This window comes from Nothoprocta perdicaria, unplaced genomic scaffold, assembly GCF_003342845.1.
Source record: "Nothoprocta perdicaria isolate Ctin4 unplaced genomic scaffold, notPer1 scaffold_7, whole genome shotgun sequence".
NCBI classification, from domain to species: Eukaryota; Metazoa; Chordata; class Aves; order Tinamiformes; family Tinamidae; genus Nothoprocta; species Nothoprocta perdicaria.
In genome coordinates, this window is record NW_020455976.1 from 5,267,453 (window position 1) to 5,287,429 (window position 19,977).

Genomic DNA, 19,977 nt, shown 5'->3' on the forward strand with positions numbered 1-19,977 from the left:
GCTCCTGACGCGACTTCCTGAGCGCCCGCCTCGTCCCCGCCCGCCACGGCCCAGCGCGGAGCCCGGCAGCTCCTTAATCCGAAGTGGCTCCGCGGGAGCTGCCTGGGGCGGCCGTCCTGCCGCGGCCCCGCAGCGCGGCCGCTGGTGACGAACCGCGCGGCGCCGCTTCGTGCCAGCCCGCAGGCGTGCGGCTTCAAACATTATCCGAGAATGCGCCCTCCTTCCAGCCCTGCTTCTGAATGTACTGCAGCCGTGCAGAGAAGGGAGCACGTGGGGGCTGCTCCCACGCCAGCCCTCCTGCTGCTGCTGCCCGAAACCGAAGGGCCCGGGAGAGGAGCGCGGAGCTGTCCCGGTTTAGCGCTTTAGTGAGGGGCTTCCTCGGGTCATGGGGTCAGAAGGGCAATTTGGGGGTCTGGCTTTCCCTGCATTTAAGGCCCAGCCAAAAATAATAATAATAAATAATAATAATAATAATAGCATTTTGGCATTTTCAAAGCATTTTGTTGCAAGTTGGAGTTAAAACACCTGCCTTTTCCATTAAAGAAATGCAACACCAAGATGCAATCTAGTGAAACACACAATTCTTATAAAAATACTGCTTTTCTGCATAATAGCAAGTGCCTGAGCAGAGCACCAGCTTCTAGGGCATCCAGTTTTGGGTCAGGGAACTACAACATCCAACTGAGTTTCCTATCTTTTCCCCATTTTCTTCTCATTTTGACCAAGAATTTCAAATTTGATTAGTGGTTTCATGTGTTTCAATTCTCATGAAGGAGTATAAATTCAAATACGCATTTTTTTTTCCCCCTCTAACAGATTTACTGAGTTTCAGTAAGGGACAAAAGATTTGGGTTTCATTTGTGGGGACTGAAGCTAAGTGGATTTGCAGCTACTCAGAGCCTAGCCCACGAGGCCATGGAGGTGAAAAGAAAAATTACATAAGGGTTTAATTGCTCCTGTCACATTAGCATCATCTCAGTTATTAATCCCAATTTCACTTGCATAATGAGCATCACTTTGGCTTAGTAGTAGATCCATGATGGATGGGGCAAGAAGTCCCTACTGCTGTGGACCAGCTGGTTAGTGGGGCCCTGTCCTGCTTGCAGGACTGTGTGGAGCGTGTCCTACACAGGAAAAGTGTGTATCAAAAGTGTATACAAAATCTTCTAATAAAACTTAAATTCAGTGCTCTATCACTCATTTCTGTAATTCCTTTTGCCTAAAGAGCACATGACAAGAGTCTGTGACTGGCTGTGACTGAAGCTACAGAACTGATCTCGAAGCAAGTCTGGTTTTTGAAGCATTTTGAAATGGTTCAACTGGAATACATGAAACTGAAAAACTGATTACAAAGAAACAGGCATCACAATAAATACTTATATCTTGAGTTTAGGAAAACATACGAAATGGAGTTAAAATTCTTGTTAGTGACTCCATAACTTCATTTCATTTGCATTTTTACTTGAAAATTAACCCTTAGGTACTTAACATTATAAAGGACCACTGGCATATCTCATATGCAGTTCTACCTTCTCTAGGTATACAAGGTCTTACATGTTTTTCCCCTTCATGTAATATTTACTGTCATAATGCAGGATGGAACAGAGCTCTGATTCAGCACGTGATGACATAACTTACAGCAAACTCCAGTCATGGAGCGCAACCCAAACCATATTACAGTATATCCCTATTTTCAAGATAAATTTTGATTCAGAATCTAATAAGGATCTTTTGATACCTTTTTTTTTCCATGCACACTTGTTTCCATTGGTATGTTTTTTCAAGTTGCAGAAAAATTATGTGATATAAATAATACCAGAACGTTTAGCCACTCTTTGCTCTTTTTATCACTTCACACCATCTCTAGAGTGTGACTTTAATATAATTTGGGAGAAAAATGCTTAGGCTATTTTCTGCACTGTTTTGAAAAGAATAGTAAATAGACAATGTTTTACTCAAACATAGCTTATCTCTGTAATCAAAAAAAAAATTGCTTCTAGTATGATTTTAATGCAATTTCCTAGTTTTTTCCTAGCCTTACAGAACTGTTGTCTTGTTTTAAAATAAATCCAGACATAATTTTGTCCTTCATCTGCAAAGGATGAAGAATCGGCCCAACAGCAAGTGCAGCGAAGCAAAGTCTTTTTAACAGGACATGCTGCTATAAATCCTCAGGCTTAGCATCAACTCGCAGCATTCAGAGCTTGGTGGTGGTGCTGGTGTGTTGCTATGGGATCAAGCAAATGGGAACAATTTTGGAATGCGCCAGAGGAAGAGCCTTTCAGAGGCTGCAGGCTTTCCAAAAGCGCCAACACCTCCGGCTCTTGCGTCCTGCAAACAGCGGCTGCGTCCCGCTCCCGCTGCGGGCTCCGGGAGGCTTGCGGCTGCTCTCGGCACCAGTGGGAGCGTGCCCGAGGTTGCAGTGCATCTTCTCTACGCTGCTTAAAGCCCAGGTGCCTGCTGTGTTGGCGAGTTTGCAGAGGACGGCAAAGCAGCACATCCAGGGCTTTGTGCAAACCAGCTGCGAGCCACCTTGTGCCCACCGGTTTTCAAAGGAGGAAACATTGGCAAGATTCATCTTTTTTAAAGATGAGTCCTTCCTTTGTTTAAATTCCTCCCTAACTTCCAGGGGAGTGTCACTAAGTATCTCTTTGCTAGACAATGCTGCAGGCAGGAGGAGGGAGCAGGGGGGTTCTTTCTAAAGAAAATATCTCCCTTTTCTGGGCTCCCAGCTAGCTTTTAGCAATTCCCATGATGTCACTCTCAGTAATGGAGAGATGTTTACAAAGGAGCACACAGCATCCTGCCTGAAAAGAAACTTGCAACCCAGGGAGCGCTACAAAAGTTAGGAAACTAAAAACTGTGCGGGGAGGGAGTAAAGATGCAGACAAAGAGCCTTTGTCTGCAGCGAGTGGACTTGACCTCACATGACTACGAACAATAAAGATTATGCACTTTGGCAGTCGCAGAACTCAATGTCAGCATTATTACTTTTGGTATACAGTATATTAAAAACATTTCAGAGTGGCAATAGGCCATGAAATGGACCGATAATATTGTACACAGAAATGGTTTGGCTATACTTTCTATCTCCTTTTAAGACAAATGATTCCGTCTCATCTATTTCATCTCCCTTATCTTGAGAACAAATACAAAATTCATTAAGACTACTGTTACTCTCTGCTGTGCAGTACAGAACATTGTGTTTCTGCAATTTCTTTCCATTGAAATATCATCTTTGTTACCGTACTCTTGAAAAGATAAGTGCATTTTAGCCAAAACTGCTCCCAGCTTTTCCCTTGAGTTTGCTACTGTATTAGTACAAAAAAGGCTTTTGTTCTAACAGAAAGCATTGCTGGATTAAAACCAGCATAACTAACTTTTAAACTTGCAGACATAGCACTATGCAACTATTAAGCAATTACACACCTCCATGATATACAAGTTAAAACATCTTAGCCAACCAAGGGAAATTACCAGCATGAGGATTTGAACTGCCAAACTGCCAGAATCTGGGGCAAGATTCTCCCATATTCCAACCTTAATCAGTCACCCAGCATAACAATGCAAGCCTCCCTGTGCCTTCATCCTCCTGGAGAGGAGCTCCCTTCTAGGGTCACAGGGTAGGATTTGTCAAAGTGGTTGTTTTAATGCTCTGCTGTCGTTTGTTGAGATCATTTGCAAAGCTGGTATTTATATAAAGTGAAAAAAAAAACACTAGGAGGATGAAATGACTGATTTATTATATATGGGCCATAGACAATCTCGGATCCATCAAAATATTCTCCATTTGTAGGTCAGTAAAAAATTAGCATATGAGACCATGGTTATCTAAAGGATAAATCCAGTTTTGTGTTCACAGATACCTCAAGTTCTGTTAATGGCTTTAATTTATGTCAAGGCCAATTGACTTCCTCTTGCTAAGTCCCTGCAGAAGATGGTGAGAAGACCAGTTTCCTCTGATTTCTTTCCATCCAAAGAAACAACCACATAAATTTAGCAATAAAGAAATCAGAGTTGAGGGCAGTACAAACCACTTTGGGAAAAAAAAAAAAAAGCAAAAAAAAGGAATATCATAAATAAATTATGATCTTATCAAACTCACTGTGACTCATCTGCGAAGGCCTGCAACACTGCTGTAGAACAACACAACCCCTAATTACCATAAGATGGTAGACAAGTCCTTCAGTGTCTTAAAAAGAAGACATTTTCACTGCTCGGGTTTGCTCTGATGCAGACAACGATCCTTCCACAGGCTGCTGCACGTTCCAATGAAGGCACTCACCACTCTCAGTGTTTTTCAGTCTCTGAGTTGACTATTCTCGAACGATCAAAAACAAACGAAACAAAAGAAAACAAACAAAAATCCTTCCCACAGATTTACATAGGTAAACACTGAATGAGTTCACTGATTTTAGTTTTGCAAAGGGTAAATGGGAACTAAAAGTCCCCATAGATATCTAGATGCACTTTTTTTTTGTAAATCATTGTCTTATACACACTCCCTTTCCCAGCTTTTCTTCGTCATAAATATTTATAATTGGTTTTCAGTAACTGAAATTTTGTCTATGAAGGCAATAAAGATAAGCTATAAATTTGTTTCTGCACAACAAGATTAACTGAGAACTCTGACAAAAGCAATTTTTTTTGCCTTTGGTCTTCTCTCTGCAATAATCTAGCTACGCAAGTAGTTGCATTTTAATTTTGACATTCAAATCACGTTGAGCAATTTTCCCACAGCATGTTTCCCAAACAAAAGCATTTTTTTTCCTGCTCCCACTAATGTGCGTCCTGGATCTGGGAACTGCATAAAAATATTCTTGTTGAATTTCCAAGACTGAGCCAGCTATTGTGTTATAGAGTTAGATTGCACAAAATATCAGTGGTCATTTGACCAAAATCATATTAATTGATCGGGCCAAAGGATATCTGGTCAGTTATTAAGTAACAGCTACTCAGTTCAAAACAGTGTAAATCCTACTTAGGTGTTTTTGTGGTTTTGGGGGAGCGAATTTGAAGCATTACCTGATACTTTCCCAATCTCCTTCCACCTTCGTAGCTGCAGAAATCATCTAGGTGCATACTCTGAACTACTAAATTGCTTCATCACTCCAGGGTGAAGAGCAGAGTGATTGAAAAGGATGTCTCCTTTTACCAATAATAGATCTTACTACCGCTCTGTCCTTTCCACTTTATTTAAAGTGCACATTACCAGCTGAGAACCTTCCACAATGGCAAGCCTTGCTTCAGGAGCATTGCATTGGACACAGCACTGCAGGGAGGTTTCACAGAGCTGTCAGTTTAGGACTGAGTCATGCCACAGATCTTTCAGATTTAAGATAATACAGGTCATATACTCCTTGTTTCTTCCCACTTTGCTGTCCCCCTTCTTCCTCTGCGTACCAGGGCTAGCTTAAGTGGGCTTTGGACTTTTCATTTATTTGCCTTACCCTTATATGCAAGGAGAGATGATAATGTGGGTTCCCTGCATCAAAGGAAAATAAGCTTGGCCACAAGACAGAAGTGAGACAGTTGTTAGAGGGAATTAAATGGTTGATATCTCTCACTAGGATCTAATCAATCTTACCTGAGATATAAGAAAAGGTTCTGTCAGCTTTTTACTTTAAAGCACTTGTCTTTCAACAATATAGAATTTCACCCTCCGCCTCCCAAAAAACCCCACTATTTTATCTAGCATAAAAAAAAAGTCAAATTTAAGTGGACAGCCTAGGCTTGGCATGCATCTGCCTCTGTCTTCCTTATAAGAATAGTTTTTCCTCTCATTTTCTACCCATTTTATTGCAGTGTCATCAAGATCAAATTCAGCCGAGTGCTGTTTATCCAACATTTTTCACAATACTACTTTCTCCATATTTTCAGGTCTCAGATATGGTTTTGTGGTAAGCTCTTATTCAATATTTATTAAATGTCACAAAAGAGGCTAGAACATACTAATTAAGTTCATGAATAATGGAAGTTTGGGGAGCACTGGCCATAAAATGAGAATTGAAATAGGATGTTCTTAAGGACCAAGGCAAATAAATGGGATGGAATGCAAGAGTGCACCTAAGAACTAACAATGTTTTTACTGTAAGTTGTCATCACAGTCTAGAATGAGGGATGGAGGGACAAATTTGGGGCTTAAACTGATTGTAGTGTGATAAGCCACGAAGCAGGTGCCATGAGGAAAAACTTCCTACAACATTTCCAACAAAAAAGGAAAATATTCATGCATTATTATGAAGAGTAATTATTGTGAATTATAAAATCTCAACCACAATATGGCATTTAGTGTGGATAGTCATTTTATAAACAGGTGATTTCTACAGTAACAGTAGAATAATCATAAGATGCTTATGGTGAATTAAAGAAACAAAGATCAAGAAAGCATCTTCTTTCTAGAAATTCCTGAGATAAAACCCCATTTGGCGAAGAAAGCCAAAGTGAGCAAGGAGGTTATGTTGGCACAACACTGAGAAACTGAAAAAGCAATGGCCAGGCTGGAAACTGGAGAAGTTTCCTACAAAGCCAAGTGACTTCTGAAACAGCCTTCAACAGTCCTATGGGGCAAACATCAGCCTCAGGTCCAATCTCCACCATGGCATCATCCTTAGATCTGTTCATTCCTAATTGAGTTTTAGCTCCTCTAGTACACTATTAGTGTATCTGGGGCCAGAAAGTTCCACCACTGACAGAAGAGGAACAAAATTTCGTAGTCTGTTTACACCAGGAAGCTAAAAATGTCACAGCTACTACATTTTAACCAATATTTCAGGCACTAGCATAGATATGTTATCTAACCACGCTCAGCCCTCAATGTGAGAGTCAATATATTTTGAAACACAATTTATTTTCTAATCTAGGCCTCGTTAAACCTGTTAAACCCTGCCTGGGTCAGACAGATCTGGAGAAAAAGTCATCCATATCTCGCTACTTGCAAAATCTGGAAGCAGAACAAGGTTTGCTACAGCCGTGATCAAAGAGCCAGAGCACCATTTGGCAACACCGTGGTCAGGTGCGTGATCCACTCTCTCCCTTTCTCCACCCCCTCTATCCCTCTAGTAAATCTACACAGTGTGGTTTATGACTGCAGAGGTGCCACAATTTGTATGCAGGCAGTCAGCTGCTGGGAAGAATTGAAGAAGGTCCCTTGCAAAGGAAAAGCGTTCATTTTTCAGAGGACCACAACAGCAAATATATGATAGTGATAGGGGATATATAGGTGGATAGGGAATTCCAGTGAGTTCCAGTCTTAAAACCTTTGGGGTTTGCTTTGGGAAAGCAACATTAATAATTTAGAAAGATGTTAAAATACTGTTTTATTTTAGGAAAAAAAGGTAAATTTTACTACAAGTAACTACATTTCAAATTGTAGCTCCATCTACAAGCCTTCTGACACGTATTTGTTTCATTTTCATTTTTGTTATACTAAGATACTCCCTTAATCTCAAGTCTCTTCAATATTTTTCCATTTTAGGCTAGATTATAGTTAATGTCCGAGACATCTTTGGAATTCCTGTCCCCAATACAGACCCTGATTTAGCCTAATTAAAATTCACTTAAATACAAGAAAGTGGGCTTACACAGGAGATGCTGTATAAAATCAAAATGCCTTATGACTTTTGCCTGTGCAAGTCTTATTCTGATGTCTTTTCTGTCTACAAGTTATCATATTTTAGCCAATCTAGACCCAGATTATTTACAAAAGACAGTTGCAAAACTCCCACCAACACCAGGAGCACCACATCGCACTCTTACATGCATCCTTATATCTTACATTAAAAGACAATTGCAGCTACAGACTTTCTGGAGCCTATCTGATCTTCAACAGGCCTTCCACATTGATGCCTTATATAGGAAGGTTTTTAAATAATGTAAAATGAATTTAACTGAGAGTAACCATTGAAATCACATTACACTGTGAGCAGAGATTTCTGCAGGAACTGCAATCTATGCATCATTACGTAACTGGCATTAAGAATCAGTTGCACAACTTAATACAAACACCACCAGCTGAAAACTCATGGCACAGACAAGTTCTTGAGTAATAAGTCAAAGCAATGCCAGAAAACACATTCTACCTGTGGAAAACTTTCCATGTTAAATGCATTTCAAGAGATGCTCTGATTTTTTTTGGTTGCCGGTAGGCATAGTGCTTTTGCAAGCCTTAACACACTCTGCCATAAAACAACACTTTATTCTGCAAGCTTTTATCCTTCAAAGCCTGTTAGTATAAACTTTGACCAACGCTGACAAAAAATGTGCGTGCAGTGCAATCACCTATCTCTACTGATTGCAATATGAAGCTTCTGGTCTAAAACAAACAGATCACTAGCAAACAGGTACATCTAGGCACTGTGGTGGCTTCGGCTTCTCTCCTGCCATCCCTTACTTCATTCACTGGAAGCATGCTCAGAATTGGAGGTGTGAATGTACCTTTGTGGTTCCAGGGCCTTGCAGCTTTCTCAAGTCTCACACAGATGAAAAACATCCTCTATTTCTCTGTGCACAAAGATTATGAAAGTGTGCGTTAATTATAACTTAATTTGGGTAATACTTTCAGCTGAGATATTAACTTAGATAAAAGGGTATGTCTAAATTCAGACGGCCATGCCCATATAGATGTGTGTGTTCTAACTTCAAAAATGTCACTCAATTATTTCTGGATTAATTTCAAAACATTTTTATAAATTGGTATAATTTATTGATAAATAAATCTAATTTTGCATAAAACAAGCATTCCTAAGCCTCCTTCAGGTAAGTTACATTGTTCTCATATAGACTATTTTATGGGACAGAGGAAAAACAAAAGTAAAACACATCATTGCTTTGTGTTTTTTCTGGTTATAACATACTAGCAACTGTATCTCAGTGTGATATTTGGAGCAAGTAGGGAGAAGGAAAACAGGTGAGGTTTGATGTTTGACTTAGAAGTATTTCTCTTCTTTCCAGTCCCTAGAATGATGTGAAGAATGAGGAACCAATGTTCATTCTCAATTTGAAAATCCAAAGAGCTTCACATGCAGCCTTGCTGATGCAATAAAATACCCTGATAAAACAATTGATCTTAACTCAAAATTGTATTGCACCTTTGGATTGGAAGATATCCACAGAAGATACCCAAGATTAAAGGCAGAACTCGCTCATCAGTTCATCTGAACAGTCACAATACTAAATAGTCCTGCTCCCCTTCTCCGTGCCCAAACATTGTTCCCACTGTTGGCAGAACCATCCCACTGGCGCAACTACAGAGGCTGGCAAAGAGTGGGAGGAATAGCTGAGAAAAATTGAAAGAAATTGAAAGAAATGTGTCTGTAGCTGTGCTCTAAGAGTCATATCCCACTTGTAAGGAGTCACAAAGTTCACACAATTGAATTGGAATAGAAAGAGGGGGAAGGGAGCGCTCCCCAAGGAGGAAAATGGACTTGATGGAGAATGAGGTCAAGTCTGGGCTTTAAGAAGTACGTTCTTTACGTGATTATCCAGGTTAAGCTTAGCTTTTTTTCAGGGAGTTAAAAAGAGTAAAACAAACTCAGCACATCCATTTTCACACATTTAAATTCCCAGTTTAAAATGCTTTACTTCAACTGAGTATTTTCCTAAATTAGATGTTTTTCTGTGAATGACATCCATTCCAACCATGCATGAAAACAATATAATCATGTCAGCCAGCAACACTTTTTTTTATGGTATAAATTTCATAGGGTGTTTCTACCACCTCCAGTTTGGCGTCCAGTATACTCTCATATAGGTTATTTTCCTTCCTTGCAAAAATCATCTTATTGTGGCACAGCACACATCAACATCACAGTGCAATTTTATCTGTATATGCACAATTAAAATTTCTGCATATAAAACAGGAAATATGGCAGGAGTTATCTGGGAAATATGACAATTATTTATGAAATATGACAATATTTCATAATTTCTGAGATCCTTTTACCTCCATCTCTTAATTTTTAAATGTTTCTTTTTGTTGTGGTTATTGCAGAATTGTCTGTCATCATTATTTTAGCAGGTAAGGATGAACTGTCATTCAGCAGACTTACTTTTAATTGGGGGTTTCCTTCCTTGATGTAAAACAAAACAAAAAAAGGGCAAGCAAACAAACACACAACATATGTAAAGCAGACCCTTATTCTGTAAGATATTAAGCTGCTTTACCTCAAATGATTAGGTCCAATGTGACTATTGTAAGAGACCTGAGAAAACCACACTTCCACCCTTCTCTCTGCCTGCTAGTGTCCCGAGCACAGTAGAGGCACCTCTAGATATATTTGCTTTTCCTTTTATTAATGTAACAGCAAAATATTGTTCCATCACATCCAATGAGTGCTGCCAATTGCACAGTCATGAACAAGGACAAGAGTGAGATCTGCCTGGATGGAACCTGATCCACAGTTAGAGGGGAAGGACCCAGGAGATGTGCCAAAAATGATCTCTGTTCCCTATTATTTTATCTGTCTGTCTCGCTAAAGCATTTACAAGGCTTCTATTACTATAATGCCCGGATATACAGGAACATACAGCTGTTCTTACAACACTCAAATAGAGCAGGAGAGATGGTGTGGTCTATCTCAGGTCAGAAATTTGAAACAGAACAGATCATTATACAAGTTACACAAGCTCGATCACTAGCAGGCGTTTACCTCCCATTTCTATAAACATCTTAGCCCCATTCCCAAAGCATCCAAGTGCCTCTTAGTTATTTATAGTAACAATAAAAGGTCAAGAGGTCCCATCTTGGAGTTTTGTTGGACATAAACCAACAGCTGAAATGAACTGATATTTGACTCACATCAGCTTCTTTTGGTGAATATCAGATGTTTTTCAGTCGAAATAAATATATTCCATAGCAAGACTTCTCAATTTCTATTTCAGTTGATCATTTTAGTTACATCATTTAACTCCATCATTATTAATTATTTAAGTTTAGGTTGATGGTTGGATCAATGCAAAAGGTAGAAATGGTACATACTTCCCGAGAGCTAGAACACAGACTTTCATCTAGCGGTGCCCAGTTCTGGCTGGCTGAGTAACTCAATGCACGTCCCTCAGTCAATAATGTTTATACACCTGCCTTGCCAGAAATGAAGAAACAGGACTTCTCTTCTTACAATCCTTAAATAATTCCCTATACAGCCAGAAAGTACCAGCATGTTTATGACTGTTATCTGTAAAATGGCAGGGTACTTACCTATCCGATAGGGTGTTGGGAAAGATAATTGACTGTTGTTTGGAGAAGCCCTTAGAATTGCTGAATGCAAATCCCTGTGAGATAGAGAGACAGAGATATGATCCACTGACACCTGGTTAACAAACATCCACGAGTGACATCACCCCTCTGGCCCCTATAAGCAAGACTGGATTGCTCAAAATTAATAATGGGTTTGGACAACATTTAGCAATGAAAAGTACTGTATCCAGTCCGTTGACATCTCTGCCTCTAAAACACTTAGTGCTCCTGCTTAATCTAAATATTTCTTTTCATATAGAACCATCCTTCTAGCCTAGACAAAATCCTCATGACAGAATGTGTCATGAGGAAAGGTACTGAAGGAAAGGCATGCAAGAAGAAGGAGTCATTAAGCAGCGGATGCCAAAGACACTTTCTGCAGCAGCACCACTGCAGAAATGTAGCAAAGGATACTTTCACCATATACTTAACAAACTTTGTTTTTAAATGCCCACTGGAAGTGATGGTTATGATAGTAGACAATTTGATGCAATACACCTATTCAAAAGGCCTTGGGAAGCTGCAGTCTTCACCTTTCATATCCTCTTGCAGAAATATCATGACGACTATTTCAACCATAACTAGTTTGAGCTTTCAGATTTTTTACACTAGCTTTAATTTGACCTAGTCAGTTCTATGAGCCAAACAATCCCAAAATGTTAATGACAGGTTTTAATAATGCCTTGCTCTGCAGCTGGAAGGATATTATTGCATGAAAGAATGGATGAAACACACTATATAAATGCTACCGTTTACAGTTTTTTTTTGTAATTCCTTGTTTCTGGTGAGTGTAGACATCCATACTGTTCAGTTCTGGTTTCATCTAAAAACATGAGTCACCTGATCCCCGGCTGACAAGTGCAGATTAGCTTAGAGATATTGCAACAGTGCCTTAAGGAGGTGTTGAATCAGCTCACAGCTGCCTGATATGCAATCTATGATGGCCCTGTGTTTCAGGAGAGCTGTAGTTTGCTTTGTACCTTCATTCTCCTGAATGCCAGGATCCTTGGCTAGGTTATATGTTCTGTGACATTTTGCCTGGCATAGTGCATCTTTTGAGAACTCATTTGAGACAGGAGTTGATACACCCTACCCAAATCACTGCAGAGATATTCTGAAATTACTGAAAAGTGAAAAGCATTTCACTTTTCACTCCAAGAAATCTTTGGACAGATCTGTAAGCACAGATTAAGTTTTCTTGATTCTCATTATTGACAGTTATTGACAGCTCATTATTGACAGCTGTGCACTGCACACACACCTGGCTGTTCCTAGCAAGCTCAGCCACACAGGACAGTGTGCTGCAGAAGAACATAAAGAGATGATATGCACATCATTTGATGTCCTGAGTACCAGGCAGTCCTCTCCTAGGAGTGGAACTTCTCTGAAGCTGGAGAGACCTGCGACATATGTTTTATTCATAGGATCTACAATGCAAGACTGGAAATTCATTTCCAACTAATTATGTAGGTGTAGTTCTCTTAATAGCAGGCTTAAATAGATACGTAACAATATAGCAGTGGGAGTAGCAAAAATCTCTTAAGGATTCAAAACTTCTTTGCATATTAATGCACATAGTGCTCATTAAGTCTAGTAAAATACAGTAGCAGGCATTTATTTGCACACATCTCTCCATAATAACTGGAATGACCTGATATCTACCACCATGCCATACTTCAAACCAGCACTTTCCAAGGAACGGAACAGAAGTTTTCCAATGGGGCAGAATAAAGCTATAAGGAGCTCTCATGTTTTTACATAAGCATGTTTAAGTATTCATAGCAGTTGCTTTGAATTTCTATATGGACTGCTGGCCATACACGTTGGAAAGAATAAGACTCAAGCTGCAAGGGCCATAAAAGGTGAAAAGAAGCGAACCTATGCATGAATAAGAGGAAGGAAAAACTAGGGTCATTATTCAGATGGAAATCTACTGAGGAATGATGCTGAGAAGGCTGCAGAGTGCTACATCTCCTCGTTCTCCATAGCTATCACACACAACTAACATTTCACTGGCAGCATTTGCTAATTCCTCAAATACTCTAGGGCACATTTTCCAGATTCTGGTTCTTTCCTACTATTTTGCTAGAATTTTGCTGAATTTATACACATAACTGAAGCCTGAAATAATTTTACTTTTTAATCGTCTGTTATTTGCTCTCTTTCCAACTTAAGCATTAAAGTTCAAGCCTGCCTTTGTCCTTCTTTTATATTTTAATTATGGAATATGGAATAAAATAAATAAAAATAAATATTTATAAAATATATTTATTAAAAATAAATAAATTTCAATATACATTTCCTAACTATTCCTGCATTCTTTTCCTTGATTCTCATCCTTGAACATGCATCCTTGCTTCTACTTTCTACAAGCATTCCATTCTGATTTTCCAGTCACAAAAATGTTCCTGATATAGCTACACTGGTTGTGCACAGACACAGGTCACTCCAAATCAGAACACAGTCTTTTTGAAATATATCTCTAGCAGGAAATTAGGTTATTAGATATTCACAACTAGGAAAACCCAGCTGCTGGTATATCATTAATATTCAGAGGAATGAAAACAGCTTTGTGCTAATCACACGTGATGTCAGAAAGCGCAACAATGGCAAACGTTGAGCCCCTCAGTCTAGCAGAGTTAACCATCCGGGACAATACTGCATGTATTGTAACCACAATGGGGCACTCAGAAGGGATGATAATTTGGAGTCTTTTGAAAAAAATTATTAATAACAAGTCTGGCATGGACCCACAGGTCCAAGGAAGTAATATAAATGATTCACCACACTCGGCTTTGCTTTTTTGTCTGCTTTCTCCCTGCCTCCTGTAATAGAGAAAAACTATGACTAGTCCTGCTTAGTTGTGCTAATGTTGAGAGGTTTCCAAGAGTTTAAAGGGAAGCTGGGCTGGACTGAAGGGTGACTGAACTGAGTGAGCTTCATCCAGCTAAGTCTGGACAGCTCTGTTTGTAAACCATTGTGGAAAAACCACACTCATTTCTAGGGCACAGTTCATCTGATCCTGAAGTAGATGTCTCAGTTCAGTTACATCGTTCTTAACAGGCTCTGAAAGAGCTGAAGGATAACTAGCCCTGATACAGAGAAAGCACTGACTTCTAATTCCGGGAAAAGTAAATGTCATCCCAACCGACAAAACTTGACTCCTACTACAGGAGGAACTCAATAACTGAGGAATTTATACATTGTACAGGACTGACAAAACACTGAGGTATTTGTACTTAACCACTGGTGAAAGGAAGGAAAAAGTTGGAAGGAGGTCAAGCTCAAAGGAAGGAAGCTCAAGGAAGTCAAAGTTGGACTTTAAAATATTAAACTGTGCATATTTTCAAGTTCATATCAAAGACTTCATGAGTTCAGGTCTATTAAAGCAGTCTTTTGCAGCTGGGCTCCCAGCTTCCCTGCAGGGTTGCTTCAGTCTGTAGAGTGGACATTATCCTCACACAGAAGATCTCCAAGGATATAGCTGCAAGGAGGCTAATTATAGGTAATCTGATGATGTATGGTTAAAAATGCTCCCCAGTGCAATTTAAGGGTTGTGTGGTATGCCCTGCTATGCCAAGCAAAAGGATCTGACATTGAGCAAGACCAAATTCCAGCTCGGACTGCAGGAGAGCAGTGATATGAAGGACCTGTTGTGTGAAAAAAACATTCAAGACAAGGAACAGTTCAGACAAGTTTCCCTCAAACAGGGAGGCCTTAGCTCATACACATTTGGAAAAATAATCCTTCATTAATTACAATTAGGGAATCACTTTGAGTGTCTGCTGTTTACTAGAGACCACAGGAGGAGGGGGCAGAACTGCCAGTCCACCCACTGTGCTCGATGTGGTACAAATATAGTGAGACAATTCCTCCACAAAGGAGGAGCAAGCTAAAAATACAAGGCAAAAGTTGAAGGGCAGCCAGAGGCACAGGGTGACAGTCTTGCCCTGCCTCTACAGCTTAAATACAGACCAGAATAATATTAGAGTGACTGCAGAAGTGAGACAAGCCTCTAGAAGTGACCAAAAAAGCCTGCACAGAGAAATGTCTTTCACACTGTTGTTCAGTTCGCATGCAGCTAGAGACACCAATCAGTGCAAGATTGCATGAGTTGCAGGCTACAATTAATTGAGGAATCTACTTCTAAATCACTAAACCCTATCAGTGTTCTCTGAAGGTTGATAAAAGCAGCAGTGGGACTTGATTATGAGCAGCCTCAAATTAGATCAGGAGAGTTTGCAAGTTTTTTTTAGAACCGACTGGGCAAATCACCGAGCAGCCTCAGGAGAGCTCTACAGCATTGCAGAAGTGCTTACTGGACTTGACACGTGGGACTGGAAAAGCCTTTGTACTTTTGAGAAGCTCCTAGGGAGTCTCCAGTCTGCGCACAAGAAGCTGCAAGAATCGGGAACTTCATGTATACTTTATGTATAAAAACATAGAGGCTCTGCTATGGAAAATAACTATTCAATCACAGAATCAATAAAGTTGGAAGGGACCTCTGGAGATCATCTAGGCCAACCCCTCTACTCCAGCAGGGACACCTAGAGTACATAGCACAGGGTGGCCCACCTAAGTCTTAACAGAATGCAACCAATGAAAGAGACACATACCTTAACTATTGAATCTGCTGGGAGAGCTGAAACGAAATGACATCCGCCCAGACGCTTATGACACTGTCAAATACACCCAGAGCTCAAAATACAAAAGGGAGTCTGCCATGAGCATGCTGAGTTTCAGAGCAAAGAGAAGATGAATAATAATAATAAAAAATCAAATGTCTTTCCTGCTTCAAAATATCCACAACAAAATATTCAAAATTTGAAGGGAGTATATAAGACTCCTGATTCTCTGTGCCAGGGCTAGCATGTAGCTACTTGAATGCAGGGTTTATCTACAGCTACCCAATATGTTTATGTTTGGAATTGCCTATTACTCAATGCAATCAATAATATGGTAATAACACAGTATATATCACAGTTTCACTGGCACCAAGTTCTGGATAGTAATAACCTGCAAATAAAGCATGATGCATTGGCAATTCTCTTTCCTATGGCAATTCAGAGGAAGCAATATTTCACATGTTCTATGTGAATGTCTATATTCAGCTATGTTCTCTCTCTACCGACACACACAAATATATATACACATCTATCTATCTATATATACATAGAGCTATATGGAAGAAGACAGTTGCCAGAGAATAAGGAACATGACATAAGTAACGCAGTACCCTGAGGTCATTACATTTATGACAAAAATGACATTACGTAAGAGCAGAGGACAATCTATATAAGGAGACACCTACCTATTTTATAGATCTATAGGTCTGTCACCTTTTTAAAAGAAAAGATGGCAGGCAATTTGTTTTAGAGACACTTAATGCTTTCAATATTAGTATCATAGTAAACTTAAACTTAACATAAACTTAAACCAAAGCCATGAATTATTTCAACAAGGAGAGCAGAAAAACATACAGTAAAGACATACCTTGTGGATATTCAGTCAAGAAAGAGCTCATTCTACATCCTGTCTTTTTACTGTTTCCTACTGTTTCTTTACTGTTTTTTACTGTTGCTCAATTCCACGCAACTCATTCTCAGATTAGAGTTTCATCAGAGTGGAGGCAGGCAGTGGATACAACACACTTCCAAACACTGCATGGTTAATCACAGCCCTGGAATCATACTCAATTAATAGTGTGGGCCAAACAGATTGAGGCTGTCCTGTTTTTATTTTTTCTTTTTTAATTGCATGTTGCTGTATTAGTGTTACTTCTGGAGTTAATAGAAAAGGAGTGACTCAGAACTGAGCCACCACAGGAATGATAAATATTTCAAGCTTGAAAGAGATGCATTAGTCTTTCTATGTGGAGCTCCAGCAAGTGGTAAGGAGGAGAAAATGAAATGAAATCTTACAGCAGATACTATATTTTATTATTGCACACACATCGCTTGGATGCAATCCTATGTCACAAGCTCTAGGTGACCCTGTGTGTGTGCAGGGGCATTGGACTAGATTATCTCTGAAGGTCCCTTCCAACCTTAAGGATTCTATGATTCTATGACATTATTTAATACCTCTTAGTATGAGTAGTATAGGATCCTGCAGGGAATAATAATGATGAAGTCCGGCCCACTGTGCAAGCGTTTCAAAAATACCAGATCCCTCTAGAGCAGCGAATCCCTGAGTAATTCCTCATGTCGCTGCACTGGTGACTCAAACATCCGCACGTGGGCGAGTAGCTAATGGGTGCTCTTACACCCACATCTGGTGTCACGCTCAGCAGCTGGCATGCACATCTGTCCTGATCCAGATGATACATCTACCCAGCATCATAAGCATAATGAACAGCCCACACCACAGGGGTGGGGCATATCCCCACACACAGCATTTTCCGCAAATTTTACCTCCCACCCCATTTCTTTTTTTCTCATTCACTTACCTCCTTTCGTTCTTTTGCCTTTCCCTGTTTTCCAAAACAAATGAATGCTATGCAAAAGCTGTGTTGGTGCAATGTTTACCCAACAAGGTCGGGATGATGGCAAATACCTTCTGTCAGACAGGATGGGGGAGAAGTGCAAACATGAGCTGCCGTGCCAGGCACGTTTGCAAGCTCTGCAGAGCCCAACGCAGAGACCAGAGCACTTGCAGTCAACATGTCCTCTCCTGAGCACTGTAGCAAAACTCAGGGCATACCTGTATATAAACCATCACCAACTGCAACAGACTAAATATGCACTTAAACTTTCCCTTGCATTGTGAGAATAAAAAAAAAAAAAAATTACATCACAAGCAAATATTCCCTATTGTAAAATTCATGAATACGAAATATTGTCTAGCTCCCCTAAAAGTATCTTTCATTTTAGGGTAGAAACAGATGTAGGATCCAAAGGCTGACTATTCTTTTAACTCTTTACCTGTCATGAGTTGGGTGTTTAGAAACTCATTAACTTCCTCAATAGACCTTGGCCCTAATTAGTGCTTGGACTGGCCAGCCTGCTCCTTTCTCCTTAGCTCAGCCTCTTAAGGATTCCACACGAGTAAAAGAAACTAATCGTAAAAATCACATTTCTTGAGCTATTCAGTTCCGCCTTACAGCTTATCAGAGCATCCAGAATTATCCAGTGTGCTTTGATGCCTTGATACATGTATCATTCCTAAATCCTTCACTAAGCCAGCCTGGCTCCTTTCCTTTTGTTTGCATTATTTCTATCATCATCCATAAGGTGTTAATGAACAAGGAAAAAAAAAAAAAAAAAAAACCCACCACCATTTAAAGCTCATTTTCTAAAATTACAATATTTTTAGATAAATGCATGCATTATAGCTCCATAAAGGTGACAAAAACATTGATGTAGCAGAAAAACACAAGGACACCCCACTTTATTTGCATCCAACTGGATAAAATTAATGATGAATTAACACATTCAATGCATCTGCAAGGAAAAGAAGTCCTACCATTCCCTGAAATTGATTGTCTTGGATGGATGATCACGATTTGGACGGCAAAGCAGTGGCAGGTGTATAGTTAATGCCATTCTCCTCCTGGGTACTTGTAACAGTCCCTATTCACCAAAACAGGGAGGAATATTGTATTGGCACATGGCCTGTTAACATAATCAGTTCAAGGGCTATAATATAACGACGTTTCCCCAATAGTTCTCTAATATAATTACTGCAAATGACACCTAAAGCCTCTCGTTTTACTTTGAATACACAAACAAATGTTCCAGTGGCATTAGAGAAAGGCTGATTGAACCCATCATAATTCATTATCATAATTCTATATTGATAATAACCTCAATTTATTTTCCAAAACAATGTCTGAAAAACATCACTTACTCATCAGAATTAAGTATGCTCATGTCCTGGAAGACGCAATTCTGTAGATGTATGGACCTAAATGAAATTGCAATCAACAGATTTCTGCCAACAGATTTCTGAGCAAAAACACAGGTCTGGGAAAATAATAAGATATTTTAAAAAAAAAAAAAAAAAAAAAAGGATACTGGGGGCTCCCAAACTATTTTCTAGCATTATATTTAAAAGAGGTTAGAGGTTAAGGCCTAGTCAGTAGTCTGTTAGAATATGTTTCAGTTCTATCATCCTTACATTGAGCAGTTAATCTTGAGCTGCAGATATGGAAGAAAAACAGTGATTAAATATTTCCTGAATTCTGATATTTTATTTATGATTACATATATATAAATCAAAATCAAACACTTTTTTTTCTGATTCCCTAGTTTCTTAAATCTCTAATCTTTAAAAAAGAAACAATCTGAATAAGGAGGCATTTCCCTCAATTTTTCACAAGAATTTCTGTCAATAGAATTCTTGAGAGAGGAGACTTCTGTTTCCAGCTTCAGAAGGACACCTGAGCAAAATTCAGAATTTCTATGCTGAAGAACACTGCAATATTTCCATGCCCATTCTGTCCAGAATCTGGATGGAAAGCTGAAGTAATGAGCTTTAGTGAAATATTGATATATCCCTATGGGGCAAGGCAGAATTACGTCCTTATCAGGTCTCATTTTTAAGTAACAAAATAGGCCATAGCCCACCTTCCAAGCACTTTTCAGAATAGCCATCTTCTCCCAGCAATCTCAGGAAAATTAATCTAAATTGCCCTCAAAAAATATTGTGCCTCTCTGCACTTACTGGATGAAGAAGACCATCTGAAAGAATAAGTGGTGGGTCCAATACCTCATTATAAAGCCGTCATTGCAAAAGGTATT

At 39.5% G+C, this 19,977-nt stretch overlaps 1 protein-coding gene across 6 annotated transcripts in view; it reads right to left on the minus strand.

Annotated features, from left to right (window-relative positions):
- GPAM (glycerol-3-phosphate acyltransferase, mitochondrial) overlaps window positions 1-18,735 on the minus strand; it is a 45,657-nt gene extending 26,922 nt beyond the window's left edge. For 2 of the 6 annotated variants that reach the window (XM_026050569.1, XM_026050568.1), the window contains exons 1-2: window positions 18,701-18,735; window positions 11,198-11,271 (exon numbers count right to left, since the gene is read on the minus strand). Coding sequence is in view for 1 of the 6 variants with exons in the window: in XM_026050572.1 (XP_025906357.1) it covers window positions 4,106-4,115 (10 nt within the window). In the remaining 5 variants the exon portion in view is untranslated. The other 4 variants (XM_026050571.1, XM_026050574.1, XM_026050572.1 and 1 more) reach the window with 4 other exon arrangements.
- Window positions 18,736-19,977: the final 1,242 nt, after the last annotated feature.